The sequence below is a fragment of the Miniopterus natalensis genome, chromosome 18, assembly GCF_054644295.1.
Source record: "Miniopterus natalensis isolate mMinNat1 chromosome 18, mMinNat1.hap1, whole genome shotgun sequence".
In the NCBI taxonomy this organism is placed as follows: Eukaryota; Metazoa; Chordata; class Mammalia; order Chiroptera; family Miniopteridae; genus Miniopterus; species Miniopterus natalensis.
The window spans coordinates 38769755-38784100 of NC_142098.1; the positions used below are offsets into that span (position 1 = coordinate 38769755).

At 58.9% G+C, this 14346-nt stretch overlaps 2 protein-coding genes across 2 annotated transcripts; one reads left to right on the forward strand and one right to left on the reverse strand.

Moving 5' to 3' along the window:
- The first annotated feature begins 1032 nt into the window (after nucleotides 1-1032).
- GFY (golgi associated olfactory signaling regulator) lies at nucleotides 1033-3145 on the forward strand. The gene is made up of 3 exons (XM_016206007.2): nucleotides 1033-2206; nucleotides 2292-2465; nucleotides 2946-3145. The coding sequence occupies exons 1-3, from the start codon at nucleotides 1033-1035 to the stop codon at nucleotides 3143-3145; spliced, it is 1548 nt and encodes a 515-aa protein (XP_016061493.2).
- A 347-nt stretch (nucleotides 3146-3492) lies between these two features.
- Nucleotides 3493-13165, reverse strand: SLC17A7 (solute carrier family 17 member 7). Its single transcript, XM_016206061.2, has 12 exons — nucleotides 13104-13165; nucleotides 9202-9454; nucleotides 8160-8278; nucleotides 7773-7887; nucleotides 7608-7695; nucleotides 7334-7420; nucleotides 7099-7241; nucleotides 6449-6598; nucleotides 6173-6305; nucleotides 5424-5534; nucleotides 5086-5213; nucleotides 3493-4865 (listed from the first exon to the last, which is right to left on the reverse strand). Exons 1-12 carry the CDS (start codon nucleotides 13163-13165, stop codon nucleotides 4572-4574), a joined length of 1683 nt encoding a protein of 560 aa, XP_016061547.1. The 3' UTR covers nucleotides 3493-4571.
- Nucleotides 13166-14346: the final 1181 nt, after the last annotated feature.

A 14346-nucleotide genomic window follows, 5' to 3' on the forward strand; every position in this document is an offset into this window, starting at 1 on the left:
GCAATTCTGCAGCATTCACTGATCTCTGCATCCAGTTCTGCTCACCTGCTGTTATCTTGGACCCCACTGAACAGGTAAGAGACCCCAGGGCCCCAAGTGACCCTGTCCCATCCAGGTGTCTTCCACTTCTACCTCCACCTGGCCACAGACCTAGGCATCTCTGCCCCAGACCAGCCCCTGAGACTCTGAAATCTAAGCCCCATCCTCAATAAACAGAGACCTGAGTTCCCCACAGCTCTCTCCTCTTGCAGGCTGAAGAATCCAGGCCCCTAAACCCCTATCTCTGGAAGACCCAAGACTCAGAGTTCCTAATTTCATTCTAACTCAGGATCCAACAGTTCAAGACTCTTGTTTCCTTTCTCCCCTGTAATCCAGCCCCTCAAGCTTGGCTCCCTCAAAATTCTCAGCATCTGAACCTTCAGGCTTCTCCTCTGTAAAGAACCATGAATTTAGACCCACAGTGCCGTCCACCCTCTGGGAACCCAAAGTCTGAACCCCCAGCAGCCTTCTTACCCAGGATCCAAGAGTCTCCCTCCTCCCTCAGATCCAGGCATTCAGACCCCCAGCCCTCAGTTGCTCCTTCTCAGCCTCCACTAGTGTAAACAACTATTGAGTCAAGATGTCCCTGGGGCCCTTGGAGAGAAAGGGATCCCGAGTCCAATCATAGATCTACATCCTCTGAAGTCAAAGTTGAGTAGGTCTGGAGACTTGGAGATGTGTCATTTTCTTCCCAATTTTTATGGGACCCACTTGGGGAAACAGACAAGGAAATTAACTACGACTCCCAAGAAGCCCCGCGCCTCAGTGTCGCTTAGCTACAGCGGCTAACGCCCCAGCCTTCAGGGACTTGCAGTAGGTTCTCCAGCTTTTCCAGGTGCGGAGCTGGGCCCGGGATGTGGTCCACCTGGGGACTAGCGGGCAAGGCCCTAGAGGGTGGGCGTGGCCTCCGGGCGTGGGCATGGACTCCAGGGCAACTTCCCGAGTTAACCCCTTTCTTCCCGCTCCCCCGCAGCGATAGGCATCTTCCGAGCTATGAAATCCTTCGGCCCCATGCTCTTCCACCTCGTCTTCCTCCTCGCTGGGCTGGGTTCCCAGGCCGCGCCTTCGGCCTCGCCAACTGCGGGCTCCACCTTCCCGAGGATGGGCCACTCCTCCGAGACCTTTCTTCATGCTTCTGAAAATTCCACTCGAGACCAGCCTAACCCAGAATCCCCTGAGCTTGCTTCTCCTGAGCCCTCCAAGGCGCCTCTTGCGGTCCCTCCTGAGCCCTCTCCCTATAACTTCACTGACACCTCCAACTCTGACCTCCAAGAACCCCCACACCCAGAGTCTCCTGAGACCCCCAAACCTAACTCACTCAACACCTCAATGTCAGAAACCCTGGAGACCCCTAAAATTAGCCCCTCCCAAATGACACGTCCAGAACCTTCTGAGACCCCCAAACTTGAACCGACTGAAATCCCACACTCAGAATCCCCTGATACCCCTACACCGAATTTTTCCAAAACTTTACACCCAGAATTTCCTGGGACCCCGAATCCTGACCCTACCCAAACTCCACGCCAGGAATTCCCAGAGATTCCCAAACTTAACTCCACTGAAATGTCACACACAGAAGCCCCTGATGCTGAACCCACCAAAACCCTTCACCCCCAGACTCCAGAATTCCATCATGACCCCAACACCACTAAGACCCCAAACTCTGAATTCCTTCAGACCCTGGACCCTGCCCCTGCCAACACCCCCCACCCAGAATCCCGTGTAACCCACAACACCCGCCCCACTGAAATTCCCCCATCAAAATTCCCCACAACCCACTACCAAGATGCAACAGAGATCGTCATGGACTCTGACCCTGAACTCTCCACCAGTCTTCACCCAGAAACGCCTGCACGGTTCACGGGCCAAGCTACTGCCCTAAATGAGCCGCCCCTGAACACCCAGCCAGAAACCCTTGCACCCGCCCAGCCCAACTCCCTTACATTGCCGGCCTCAGATTTTCCTGGGGCTGCTGAGGCCAGCGCCTCCCAAAACTCTAGCCCGAAAGGTCCAGATGCCCCTCCTTCCTCATCTCGGATTGCCGGCCCCCCTGCTCCTCCAGGGTCCCCCAGTCATCCCGCCCCTGCCACACTGCGTGCCCCCCAGCGGCGCAGCCGAGGTGAGAGAGTCGACACTATCATCGTGGTGGAACGAGTGAAGGAGACCGGTGAGGGGCTGGGACCTGGGATCCTGGATGTGCGGGAGGAGGGGCCGAGAGTTCACAGTGCTCATTCCCGGCCTTCTTCCTGCAGGGGGGACCCCGGCGGGGCGCCCCTGGGGCCCGGCGGGCGGGGCCTTGTGCTTCTTCTTCGCTGGGACGGGGCTGCTGATTGGCATTTTCCTGCTGCTGTGGTGTCTCTACCGCCGCGCGACTCGACACCGGCCCTTCGCGCACCACAGGCTTCCAAACGACGGAGACGAGCCGGGTGAGTGACCCTTACAGTCCCCGCCCTGAATGCCTGCCCGTTACCTTTACCGGGTTTCGCCTGGCACTTTAGGGCTCCCCGCCAAGAAATGCAGTTCCCCCATCCAAGGTCAAAAGAAGCCCTGACCCCTCCAAGTAAGGTCCTGCCCCCAATTCTCTGAAATTTCACACACACAAGCCCAGTGCCTCCCCCAGACCAACTGGGACTGGCTGCAGGCTCGTAGCCACAGGTCCAAACAAACCCGGCCCCTTCCCTCCCGGAGCCCTGTAATCCCCGCCCCTGCACTTCAGGCCCCGCCCCTAGTGCGCGACAACGCGCCCCCTCAATTACACCCTGGCCCCAGCGCTTTGATTTGAAAACCCACGTGCACTTAACCCTCAGCATCCTCTCTCCCGCCTCCTCCTCCTCTTTGGCCCTCGGCGCAGCGGTGTGGACAGGCTCCTTGTTAACCCTTGGATGACCTCTCTCCTTTGCTCCCAGTTATGCATTTGGACACTCCGAAGGAGCCCTACGATCTCTACTTTTATGCGCCCGACGCTTGGATCCCTTCACACATCTCCACCAAGCAGCCGCCGCCCACTCCTCCCCTGCCGCCCAAGCTGCCCCCGCCGCCCCGCGGGGACCGCCCCCAGCGCCTGGAGCCGCTCTCCCCCGACGCGCTCCCCACCAACTTTGTGTGAGCCCCGCTCGGTCCCTCTGGACCTGCGCCATCCCCAGACGGAGGAAGGACCCAGAGATCCTGTCCTCCCGGCATGCTTTGCTACATAGTAGTACCCTCAGACAGTCCAACACAGAGAGATGCTTTGGCTGTGGCTGGACACCGGCTGAGGCCGAATAAATCACGTGCTCCCTCCCGTAGACACCTCCTTTGGCCTGAGTCCTGGGGGAGGAGGGTGGCTGGGGTCTCAGAACAAGGGGTCTGCAGGAGGAGGGGGCTGAGGGCTAGGAGTCCTGGGTCTGAGGAAGGTGGGGGATGGAACTCCTGTGACTCCCACGACCACTGACCCAATGATGAGGACTGGGTATGTACACCAAAGCATTTTATTGGGAGTGGGGCAGGGCAGGATTTACAGTCACAGAGACAGACACAAAGACACACCCTGCCCGGGGAAAACACCCCTCACCCCCAGCCTCATTCCCTTTCCTGGGATTTTTTGACTTCTCCTATATGTTCCCCATATTCTAAGCCAAAAGAGGTGTCTGAAAGGGACAGCATCCCAAATTTTGAGTCACTTAGCCCCTGAGGGACACAAGAAATGGCCACTGAGAAAAATGAGGGTAGTTTGAAACCACCCAGGAGAATAAAGTGCAAGGAATTGGGGGGAAGAGGAACATCTTGAAACCACCATGGGGAAGTTCAATGGTGGTGGCTTCAAACCATTGATGAACTTGAGCAGCCACTATTTAGACCTGAAAACTGTGTCAGAAAAGTGCATAGGGGTGAAGTGAGGCATACTAATAAAACCACCATTTTGGTTGTTTCCCTAGACATTGCGCTAAGCTAGGGAGAAGGTCTCAGGGGATTTGGTGTTTCAGCAGAATCTGCTGGTGGAGGGAGGGGTGAGAGGTTGGAGGGGATCTTGAAACCGCCATTTTCCCTCAGAAACGCTGGTGAGAATCAATCTCTAAAATAGTGGGGATGGGTGATTGGTTAAACCACCCTGGAAAATGCAGAATAGGGTTAGGAGAGATCTGAAACTTCTAGAGGAAGACGTTGAGTTTTTCTGAGAGGAAAGGGGGCTGAGTAATCTCAGGGTCCCTGGAGTTAAAGGAAGGGGGGAAGGTGCCACAAAACCACAAGAGTGAGAGACTGAACTGTCCATTCAAATAAAGCCCTGAAAGGAGAGATTTGAAACCACTGAGGCAGAACAAGTGGAGAAGGGAACCTTTAGGGGAATTTGGGTATCCTTGAAACTGCCATTCTGCAGCTTCACTACCCCTGAGAGGCAATTGGGAAAGGAAGAGGATCTGACAGCACTGGGAACAAGGGAGAGTGCTTCCTAGGCCTGAGGCAGAACAGAGAGGACTGGGGCTCCTTGACACTGTCAGGCCAGAGGTGTGTGGAATGGCGGTTCTGGAAACTGCCATCCAGTGGGAGGCACATGGTCAGTAGTCCCGGACAGGGGGTGGGGGTCTTGGGGGCTGAACTGTGCTGTGTATGGCCCCATAGGAGGGAGGGGGCGCAGGGGGTGCCCCAGGGGGCTCAGCCTCATCCTCCATTTCGCTTTCATCACTGCCCGCCAGCTGGTCATGGCCAACAAAGCCACACTTCTCTTCGCTCGTCTCCTCAGGCTCCGCCCATGGCTGCTTCTCTCCAGAAGCGAAGACGCCGTAGAAGATGACACCCCCATAGTGCACCAGGGAGGCGATTAGAAACACGTACTGCCACTCCTCCCGAGTCTGTGGGGAGACAATGGGGAGGGGAGGTGGGAGGCCAGAGAAACAGGAGGTGAAGAGAGAATCTGAGAGGGGAGGGGAGGCCCAGAGAAAGGGAGGCAGATCTAGGGAGAAGCTGAAAGATGCCTACAGGGGGCGGGGTGGAGCCCAGGGAGGGTGCCGGGCATCAGGGAGGTGCATGCACAGAGGTGGAGGGCGAGTGGGTCAGGGCACCCGCACCGACCTTGTGCTTGGTCATGGCGCCCACGATGATGGGACACACCATGCCCGACAACGTGCCCACGCCGTTGGAGATGCCCATGAGGATGCTGGCATAGCGCGGGGCAATGTCCAGGTGGTTCACATTGAACCCTGGCAAGATGAGCCAGGAGGCGTCACACCTGAATCTCCCTCCAGTGACTCCTTCTGAGCCGTCCCTTCCCCCTTCCCCTCTCCCTTTCTCCCCTCCCCGGTGCTCTTTCTAGTCCACCTTTCGCCAGTCTGGGAGGTCCCCTTCCTGAGCCAGGAAGTCCCCCACAGCGCTGTCCAGATTCCCCCAAGCTTCGGATCCTCCGTTCTCACCAGAGATGGCGAAGCCGCTGAAGCCCACAGCGAGGACCAGGAAGGAGATGGCCACGCCCTTGGAGTGCGAGTAGCCGACCACCAGCAGCAGCGTGGCTTCCATGCCGAAGCCTGCGGACCAGACGCCCCTCATCTGAGTGCCGGCTGCCCCTCACCGCCTCTCCACACCTAATCCCCCCCAACCTGCCTCAATCCGCTCCAGGCCTGTCCCTGGCTTTGCCCCTCATTCCACCAGCGCCAACCCTCAGCCTGGCCCTGTACCACCCAAGCGCACAGGCTCCAGCGCCTCCACTGGGCCCTCCAGGCCCAAAAATGCAGGTCCCAGCCACACCCGCGCAGCTTCACGTCTTCCCTCTCTGTCCACACTCCTTAGGCAGTCGGCCGCCTAGACCCCTGTCTTTCCAGGTACCCCACTGATCGCTCCTCTTCATCACCTCCTTTCCATCCACTCCGCTATGTCCTGTGTAGACCCTGCTCTTCCCAGACTCAAGTAGATCTCGCCTCTGCTCCACCTGGATAGTTAGTCACACACACACACACACACACACACACACACCCTGTGACTGCCACCTGAGATTCAGTTCCATCCAGGCCCAGGCTCACCCTGACTCCGCCTTTTTGGACACACGTCCCTTGACACCCCCTCTGGCCCGACCCCATCCTTCTGCGGCCCCACCCCTGGATGCGCCCAGCCGCGCTCTGCCCTACCCAGGCTGTCCCTGGCCAGGTCTAGACCCTGCCCCACTCACCCCCACAGTTCATCAATTTGCGCACGTTGGTGGTGGACATGATGCGGCGGCTCCTCAGGAAGTCCGCGATCTGGCCACCGATGGGCACGATGATGGTCATGACCAGGTGGGGCAACGCTGACACCAGGCCCACCTGCGCCAGTGGGAGTGCAGCGCAGGGGCTCAGGTCGTGCGCACTGGCTCCTCCAGGTCCCTCATTCCAACCCCTTGGGACTCAGGCCCAAACCCTTTTCCCTCAACCCCCCTGCGCCCCTTCCCTCCCCTCCTGGGCCCAACCTTGCTGATCTCGAAGCCGAACACTTCTTCGAAATAGGCGGGCTGGGAGATAAGGAGCAGATAGAAGGTCCAGCTGCGGCAGAAGTTGGCCACTATGATGGCGTAGACGGGCATGGACGTGAAGAAGCGGCGCCAGGGTGTGTTGAACTTCTGCGTGGGGCGAGCGGAGGGGCGCTAAGACAGAAGCCAGGGCTGCGCGCTCTCCGTGTCCCTTCAGGAGCCTCACTACAGTCCCGCAGAGACCCAGGTTTCCCCAGTTCACTAAAACCTCCAGGCACCCAGGGGCGCCAGCCCGACCACGTCCCTGTGGGGAGCCTGGCGTCCTCGCCTCGCCGCGACACTTCAGGAATACAGGGCTCCTGGTTCTACAGTGGTCCCTCAAGTGTGCATGTGTCCCGACCGGACGATGACCCCCAGGGACCCAAAGATGTGGGCCTCGGAATTCTCTCCATTCGACTCCTCAATCTAGCCTCACCCACCCCAGCGCCGAAGCAAAACCTCCGATTCTAATCCACGCCCCACCAGTGGCTCCGCCCACCTGGCCACCTAGCCCTGCCCTCAGGACCTGCTAATCAGCGCCCCCCGCGCGTCCCAAGCCCCCTCTCTCTCCAGGCCCCACCGCGCCCCACCCCGCACGCCTGGGCTCGGACCGTGAGGGGGTTCATGAGCTTGGCGCTCTCGCCGATGGCTTCCTCGATGTACTTGCGCTCCTCTTCTGAAATGCTGGGGTGCAGCGCCGGGGACTCGTAAGAGACGAGCAGCCAGAACAGGTACCAGAAGATCCCGAAGCTGCCTAGGGGGGGCCAGGAGGGGGATGGGAGCGAGGTGACGACCGGCCTCGCTGCGCCCCAGCGCCCCCCGGACCCAGGCGCCCGGGCCCCTCACCGTAGACGTAGAACACGGAGCTCCATCCCGAGTACTGCACCAGGACCCCGGCGAGAGGCATCGCGACCACCGCCCCCGCATAGGAACCTAAGGCGAGGGTGCGGGAGAGAGCAGACCTATCTACCCTCAGGATCCGGGAGTGCGGACCTCCAGCCCCGTCTTGCCGGGACACAGAAGTAAGAGTCACAGCTCCTCCCACAGATACATGGGGCCGGGTGCCCAACCCCCTCCTCTCTCAGACCCACAAATCTAGATCCCAGCCCCTTCCTCTCACCACAAAAGGCTGTGGTCGCCAGGCGACTCCGCTCTAAGGGAGGGGCCCATTTGCTCCAGATCCCGTGGCAGGCGGGGTACGTGACCCCCTAGGGAGAAGAAAGCCAAGGTCAACGGGAAGAGGTGGGGTCAGACGGGGGCCTGGTCGTATGGAGCGGGACTTTACCTCTACCAGCCCCTGCAGGATCCTCACGAAGATGACACAGCCATAGTGGACTCGGGCAGCCGAGGGGATCAACATGTTTAGAGTGGATGTAGCAACGATAGCAAAGCCGAAAACCCTGATGGGAAGAGCCCGTGGTCCGAATCCCACCCCGCCTAGGATTCTGCTCTTTCTGCCCACAGCAGAACCCGGTTCCCCGGAACCCCAGGCCCCACTTTCCCTGTGACTGCCCCCTTTCACAATCACAAACCCCGCCTTTCTCTAAGACCCCGACCCCAGGCTCCTCCCATTTTCCCAGTCAGCCCCCAAAGGCCAGGCCACACTCTCTAACTCCACCCACACTACGGTAGTTCCCGCCCATCTTGAGACACCCCCCCCCCGTCCCCGTACCTGTTGGCTGCGAACTTTTGGCAGATGAATCCCCCGGGAATCTGGGTGACAATGTAGCCCCAGAAAAAGGAGCCGTGTATGAGGCCAACAGTCTCTGGATCCCAGTTGAACTGAGCTTTCTGTGGGCCAAAAAGCACATCAAACCAGTCGCCTTCTTCAGGGTCTGCCTCTCCACCAATCAGCACCCACAGACTTAGTCCCTCGGCCAATCAGCAACACGGATCCCTCTCCCTGCCAATCAGAGCTCAAGCCACCCTCGGTCCATGCCGAAGTCCGCTTCTCCACGTTGTTAGGGCCGGTACTGTCTTAGCAACGCGGCCTGTTGCTGCCGAGACACCTCAGTCGACCTGTTTCCCTGCCTCAGAGCCCCTTCTCTGGCCCATATACGAGGTGAGGATTCTTTCTCTACTTCTAACCAACTTAAGAACAATTTGCCGGGTAACCTGGATGGGTTTTAGTCAAGGATAAGAAGCAGCCAAAGGGGCGGGCCTGACTGGAAGGAGCTAGAGGCGGGTAAGACTACGGCCATAATTAGAACTTAGTTTTCTGAGACAGAGGCATTGTCTACACTGAAGTTAAAATAGGGAGAAAGTCTGATGTGAGGCAGGATTTAGGTAATGGCCAGAGCAGACAAAGTGGGATTTAGCAGCACCGAGCTTCAGAAAAAACAGGATTAAAATTCAGCGGTGAGCCTGTGATGGGACTGGATAAAGATGTGACAATGGGACAGATGTGGGACGCAGATGGCGCCAAAGTTGCTAGGAGGCCCAAAATGGAGAAGGGGCAACACATAAGGAACCTAATGCTGGGGCAGAGTCCACATTTTGAAATTAGGGACCCGAACTCAATAGGGGCGGGGCTTTGTGTCGATCAGGGCGGGGCTTAGGGAGGAATGATCCCTGAGGCGAGGTCAGAGCTGAGGGGGCGGCACAGATGGGCGAGGCTACTCAGGCTGCGCCGTGGGGGCGTGGCCTGGGCGGTGCCCGGCCGAATTTGGCGTCACCAGGGGCGTGGCAGTACCGCGGCTCCCGCCCTGAGCTACCTGCACCACCAGGTGGCCCCCGCGGTGGGTCGTACTGTTGTTGACCATGGAGACGATGGCCACGCCCAGGTTGCAGCGGATGCCAAAGCTGATGCAGAAGCCCAGGCCGCTCATGATGGCGATAATGTATCGGCGGGGGAGGCCGAAGCAGGTGCAGTCCACCACGGGCGGGTCCCGAGTCTGCGTCGTGACTGGGCGCCCGTCAGCACTCAGCTCCAGCGTCTCCGCGCCCTCCTGCCGCTTCTCCAGAAGGCTGCGGGGCAGCAAGAGTCAAAGACTCGGACGTTCAGGGCCCCAGCCCCCTCCTCCCTGTGACACAGGAGTTCAGGGCAAAACCTCCTGCTTGAAAGAGACCCAGGGTTCTAACTGCGCCCATATTCCCCAGCGTGCAGTAACCTGGGCCCCCAGTGTCCATCTCCCTCAGACCAGGAATTCCTCGCCCCCAGCCTCTTCCTCCCCCAGACTCAGGTGTCGAAGTCCTCAGTTCCCTTCTCTCCATCCCTGTCATCTCTCAACTCAGCAGTTTTAGACCCCACGCTACCCTTTGCGATCCAAAAGCCTGTGCCCCCAGCTCTCACCCCAAGGCCCAGAGACTCTCTCTAGCCCCCTCCCCCAGATATGAATCTATTTGAGGAAGCAAAAGGCGCTAAGGAGATGCTTCAGCAAAGGTGTCAACAGAACAGCTGCTTCCCAGCCTCCTCTGCTATATATACCGACCCCTCCTCCCCTGCCCCCTATGGCGTGCCCTTCCCTGCTTCCAGGCCCCAGGTGTGGGGCTGACATCCAGCTGATTCCATCCAGCCACCAGAAGTCCCTTCCTAGGGACTTGGGGGTGGGGAGGCTTCCGGGGCGCTGGACTCCAGTAGCCCAGCTGGGCATCCCTGGGGAACCTTGAGTTCAGGCTGTCAGCCCAAGGGATAGGGAGGGGGAGTGACGGGTGGTGTCCTGGCAAGGGACAGATGGCCCTGGTAGGGGGATTGGCTCCGTCCCCAGTGAGGCTGTCGCCCCCGCCCATTCTGGATCAGGGATTGAGTCTGTGATGACGGATAGGATACTTGGAGGGCGACCTCAAGTCCCGAGAGAGGGTGCAGGGAGAGGTGTCCAGAGGTGTGGAAAGACCCAAGAGGAGGGTGGAGGTGGGAAGGGGCAGAGCCTAAGAAACACAGAGACACAGAAGGAAGAGAGAGATCCAGAGAGAAGGGAACAGAGACCCACAGAGACAAGGAGAAGATAAGATAGGGGAGCCACCCCAGGAGAAGGGGGGACAGAACAGTGACCCAGAGAGGGGGATAGAGATTCAAAGACCGGGGACAGAAACCCCAGGAGAGGACATAGGCACACAGAACCCAAGCATTGAAAGACAGAGAGACTAGGAAGCTGAGGAGACAGGCTGGGGACGTGATTGGTGAGGTGCGGCTCCTCTCTGAGGCGGGGAAGCAGCCAGAGGATCGGGCTGGATCCCAGGAAGGGGCTGGAACAGATGGAGGCGAGGGAGCCTGGGACGGGGGAGGAAAGAACAGCCAGACGGCCTGGGGGGGAGGCGGTGGGGAGATGAGAGAACACAGTCACCCTCCCCAGCCTAGAACTCAAGAAGGGGGGAGGAAGAGAGTGAGGGAGTGGACCAAACCCAGGGGGATGAGGAATGAGACCCTGAGAGAGGGGGACAGAGAGCGGGGGAGAGGGGGGTGGAGGCCCCCAGAATGACTAGTACAGGGTGGTCGGGGCTGCCCGCTGCCATCAGAACCGCCAGCCAATGAGATTAGACTTTGACCCAGGTTGATATCAGATGCTATTTGACCCTGAAACTCAAGACGTGATTGCAGCCCTCAGTCAGCCAAAGTAAAGGTGTCAGCCTCTGGATCTTTGTCTCTGCCTCTCTCGGGTTCTCTGTCCACTCTCCCAGATCTCTGTCCCTTTACATCCCTTTGTTTCTCTCTTCTCTTCCCATTGTACAACTAAGGAAACTGAGGCTCAGGGAATGACAGTAGCATGTCCAAGGTCACCCACAAGAAGAGTGATGGGGCCTGATCACTTCCTGGCCCCAGCACCGCCCTGCCCGAAGCTTGGCACTCAGAGAGGAGGCCCTTTGACTCCTGTCTCTCCTACATTCCCCTTCCCCTTCCCCCCATGTCCTTGTCCTAAATCACCTAGTTTGTCGTCTGTTTCCTGGTCTGAGGAAGCTCTCCACCCACTCAAGCACCACTCATCTTGAGGAAAATCTGCTGCCCCCACCTCAGGTTGGGGAAGGGCTGACCTAGGTTTGAATGATGACACTTGTGCTCTTCCACCAATTTCTCCACCTTCTCGAACTGTGCCTCAGCTTCGTCTAGAGGACTAAGTGGAATCAGGGTGTTGTGTCCAACACAGAGCATCTCCCCCTGTCTCCATTATCACAGTGAACCCCAAGATTCAGATGCACAAATTCCATGGTGACTGTCCTGGTGGGAGCTCTGAGCCCTGGGGCCTCTGGGGGCCTGGGAGGCAGTAGAGAGGCGAGAGTAAGGCCAAAACAGACCAGACAAGAGAAATCCAGACTAGGTGAGAAGTTGAGAAACAAAGATTGAGGGAGGGGCCTGAGAACACATCCCTCCTGCACCACCACCCCCAGCCTCCCTCCTCAGCAAGGCTCTCTCTGCCTCCTGACTTCTCACTGATGTATTTTGAGAAACTCGTGAAAGAAGGCGAGAAAAGGGGTGGGGAGGGGCTGGGAGATTGGGAAAAGCAGGGGTGAGGTTATCTCAGCTTCCCCACCGCCTCCCCACCACTGAGCCATCTTCCTGCCCCCTCCCTTCTGTCCAGACTTATTTCCATCTCTCTCTCATGTTACTAGAGGGTAGGGTAACTTTGGAGCTAGGAGGTGATCTGCAGCAAGCAAGGCTAGTGTTAGACTTAGGGAAGGACTTGCATGGCCTAGTGAGATGGACGAAGGGTCAACGAAAGTTGGGGCCAGGGCTGTGGCAACAGGGACGGGGTCTGAGGGAATGGCAGCAGGGACTGATCAGGCTCTCTTCTCCCCGCACTGTGGCCAGATATTTTTAGGCCTCTCCGCAGATGAGTAATTTCTCTGACTTGGAGCCAAGGCTGGGGTTGGGGGTGAAAGACTCAGGGAGGTGTCCAGGCTGCCCTGGGGACACCAGGTCACTGGGGTCATCTCCTTGGCTGGTAGGAAGTCCCTCTCAGCTCTAGCTTACATCCCTGGGAGGCCTAATTTTTGGCCTGGAACTACCTTCTCCCCCGGAGGCCCAGGACACCCTGGCTCCTTCCTCCCAGCTTAACTCTCCTCAAGGGCAAGAACCAATGGGCCCCAATCCGCTTTAGCTTCAGATTAAACGCTCTGAGTGATGGAAACTGGGAAAGACAGAGCGATGGAGAGACCCAGAGTAGGGGGGTAAAAACCCAAAGAGAGAGGACAGAGACCCAAAAGAAGAGAGTCAGAGACCCAGAGAGGGGGACAGAGACCCCTAGAGAGAGAGACCCCGATAGAGACGGGGGTTGATACAGGTCTAGTGAGAGCAATGGCCAGACACTCAGAGAGGACAGAGACTCGGAGATAAAGGGGACTAGAGACCCTAAGAGGGACACAAAGGCCCAGAGAAAGGACGCAGAGAGAAGAGGGGTGAACAGAGACTCAGAGTGGGACGGGGTCAGAGCCCCAGAGAGGGGAACATGCAGTCCCAGAGAAAAGGGTAGAGACTGGAGTGGGGTGGGGCGAAGGAAAATGAACGAGATGATGAGCGCGATAGAACCGGGGAGAGCGGTGCCGTCGGAGGCGGAGGGAGAAACCTGGACAGATGGGTGGACCCCCCACCCATGCATCTCGTAAGGGTCTGCGCCCAGGTGGGAATGGGCGTCCCCCTTGGGCCCTCGCCCTCTAGCCCGCCCAGGACCCCCGCCGCGCTCACCGGTGCAGCCTCCCGAGGGCGCGACCCGCTAGCTTCCGAAACTCCTCCTTGCGGAACTCCATGGCGGCTGCCCTGCCGCCGGGACCCCCGCCGATCCCCCCGCCCGCGGGCCCGGGCGGCCGCGTCCGGGTTCCCGGGGTCTGCCCCGGCCCGGCCGGCCCCGCAGCTCCGCTCGGGGGGAAGGAGGCTGCGAGTGCCGGCTGCCTGGGGGCTGCAGCTCAACTCAGCGCCGGGGGCGGGGCGGCGGGAGGCCCCGCCCGCCGGCCAGACCCCGCCCCTCGCGGTGGACCCGGGTCCTCCCTCCGCGGTCCTCCGGCCACGGTCGGGCCCCGCCCTTCCATCCCTAGACCACACCTCTGGGTTCTGAATTCTCTCGTTGCATCGCCCCAATTCCGTCCCTTCCCGGGGTTACTCTCCCTCGCTCCACCCCCGCCCCCGGCTCCTTCTATCCCAGATTTTCCTTTCCCCATCTGAGGTTTGCCCCCCGCCCCACTTCAGTTTCCTCGATTTCATCCCCACATTTTCGTCCCCTTCAGTCCCTTCTGGCTCTGAGTCACCTTCCCCGTCCCATCCTCTCAGTCTTATCCCTCCTAATTTCTGCGCCCTCCGGTTCCACATCTCGCCCCCCGAATCCCATCCCCATCCGGCGTCGTCATTCCAGGTTCCAACTTTCTCACACAGAAGATTCTTTTCTTATTCAGGAAATTCTTTCCCCTTAATTTCAACCCCCATTTCCATTCACCCATTGTCCCCTCTAGGTCTTCCCCCATCCAGTTTCTCCCGCCCCCCCTTTTAAAAATATATCTTTATTGATTTCAGAGAGAGGAAGAGAGAGAGAGACAATGATGAGAGTCACTGATCGGCTGCCTCCTGCGTGCCCCCAGCCCGGGCATGTGCCCTGGCTGGGACTCGAACCACGATCTCCAGGACCACAGGTCGATGCTCAACCGCTGAGCCACGCCGGCCGGGCCAGTTTCTTCCCCTTTGACTTCCATCCACTTGTTTCCATCTTTCCTCTTTTGGATTCCACTCCCTTCTGTTTTTTCCCCTTTGGGTGCCCCCCCCCCCCCCCAGCTCCTTGACCGCCAATTTTCTTCCTCTCTGAGTTCCATGCCGGACAGTTATCCTGCCTCCAGTTTCGACCCAAATAATTTCGTCCCCATCTTGGGATCTGTCCACTCTCTCAGTTCGTCTCCTCCCCCTGAATTTTGTCCCTTCCCGCGGGGATCTGTCCCCGCCCACT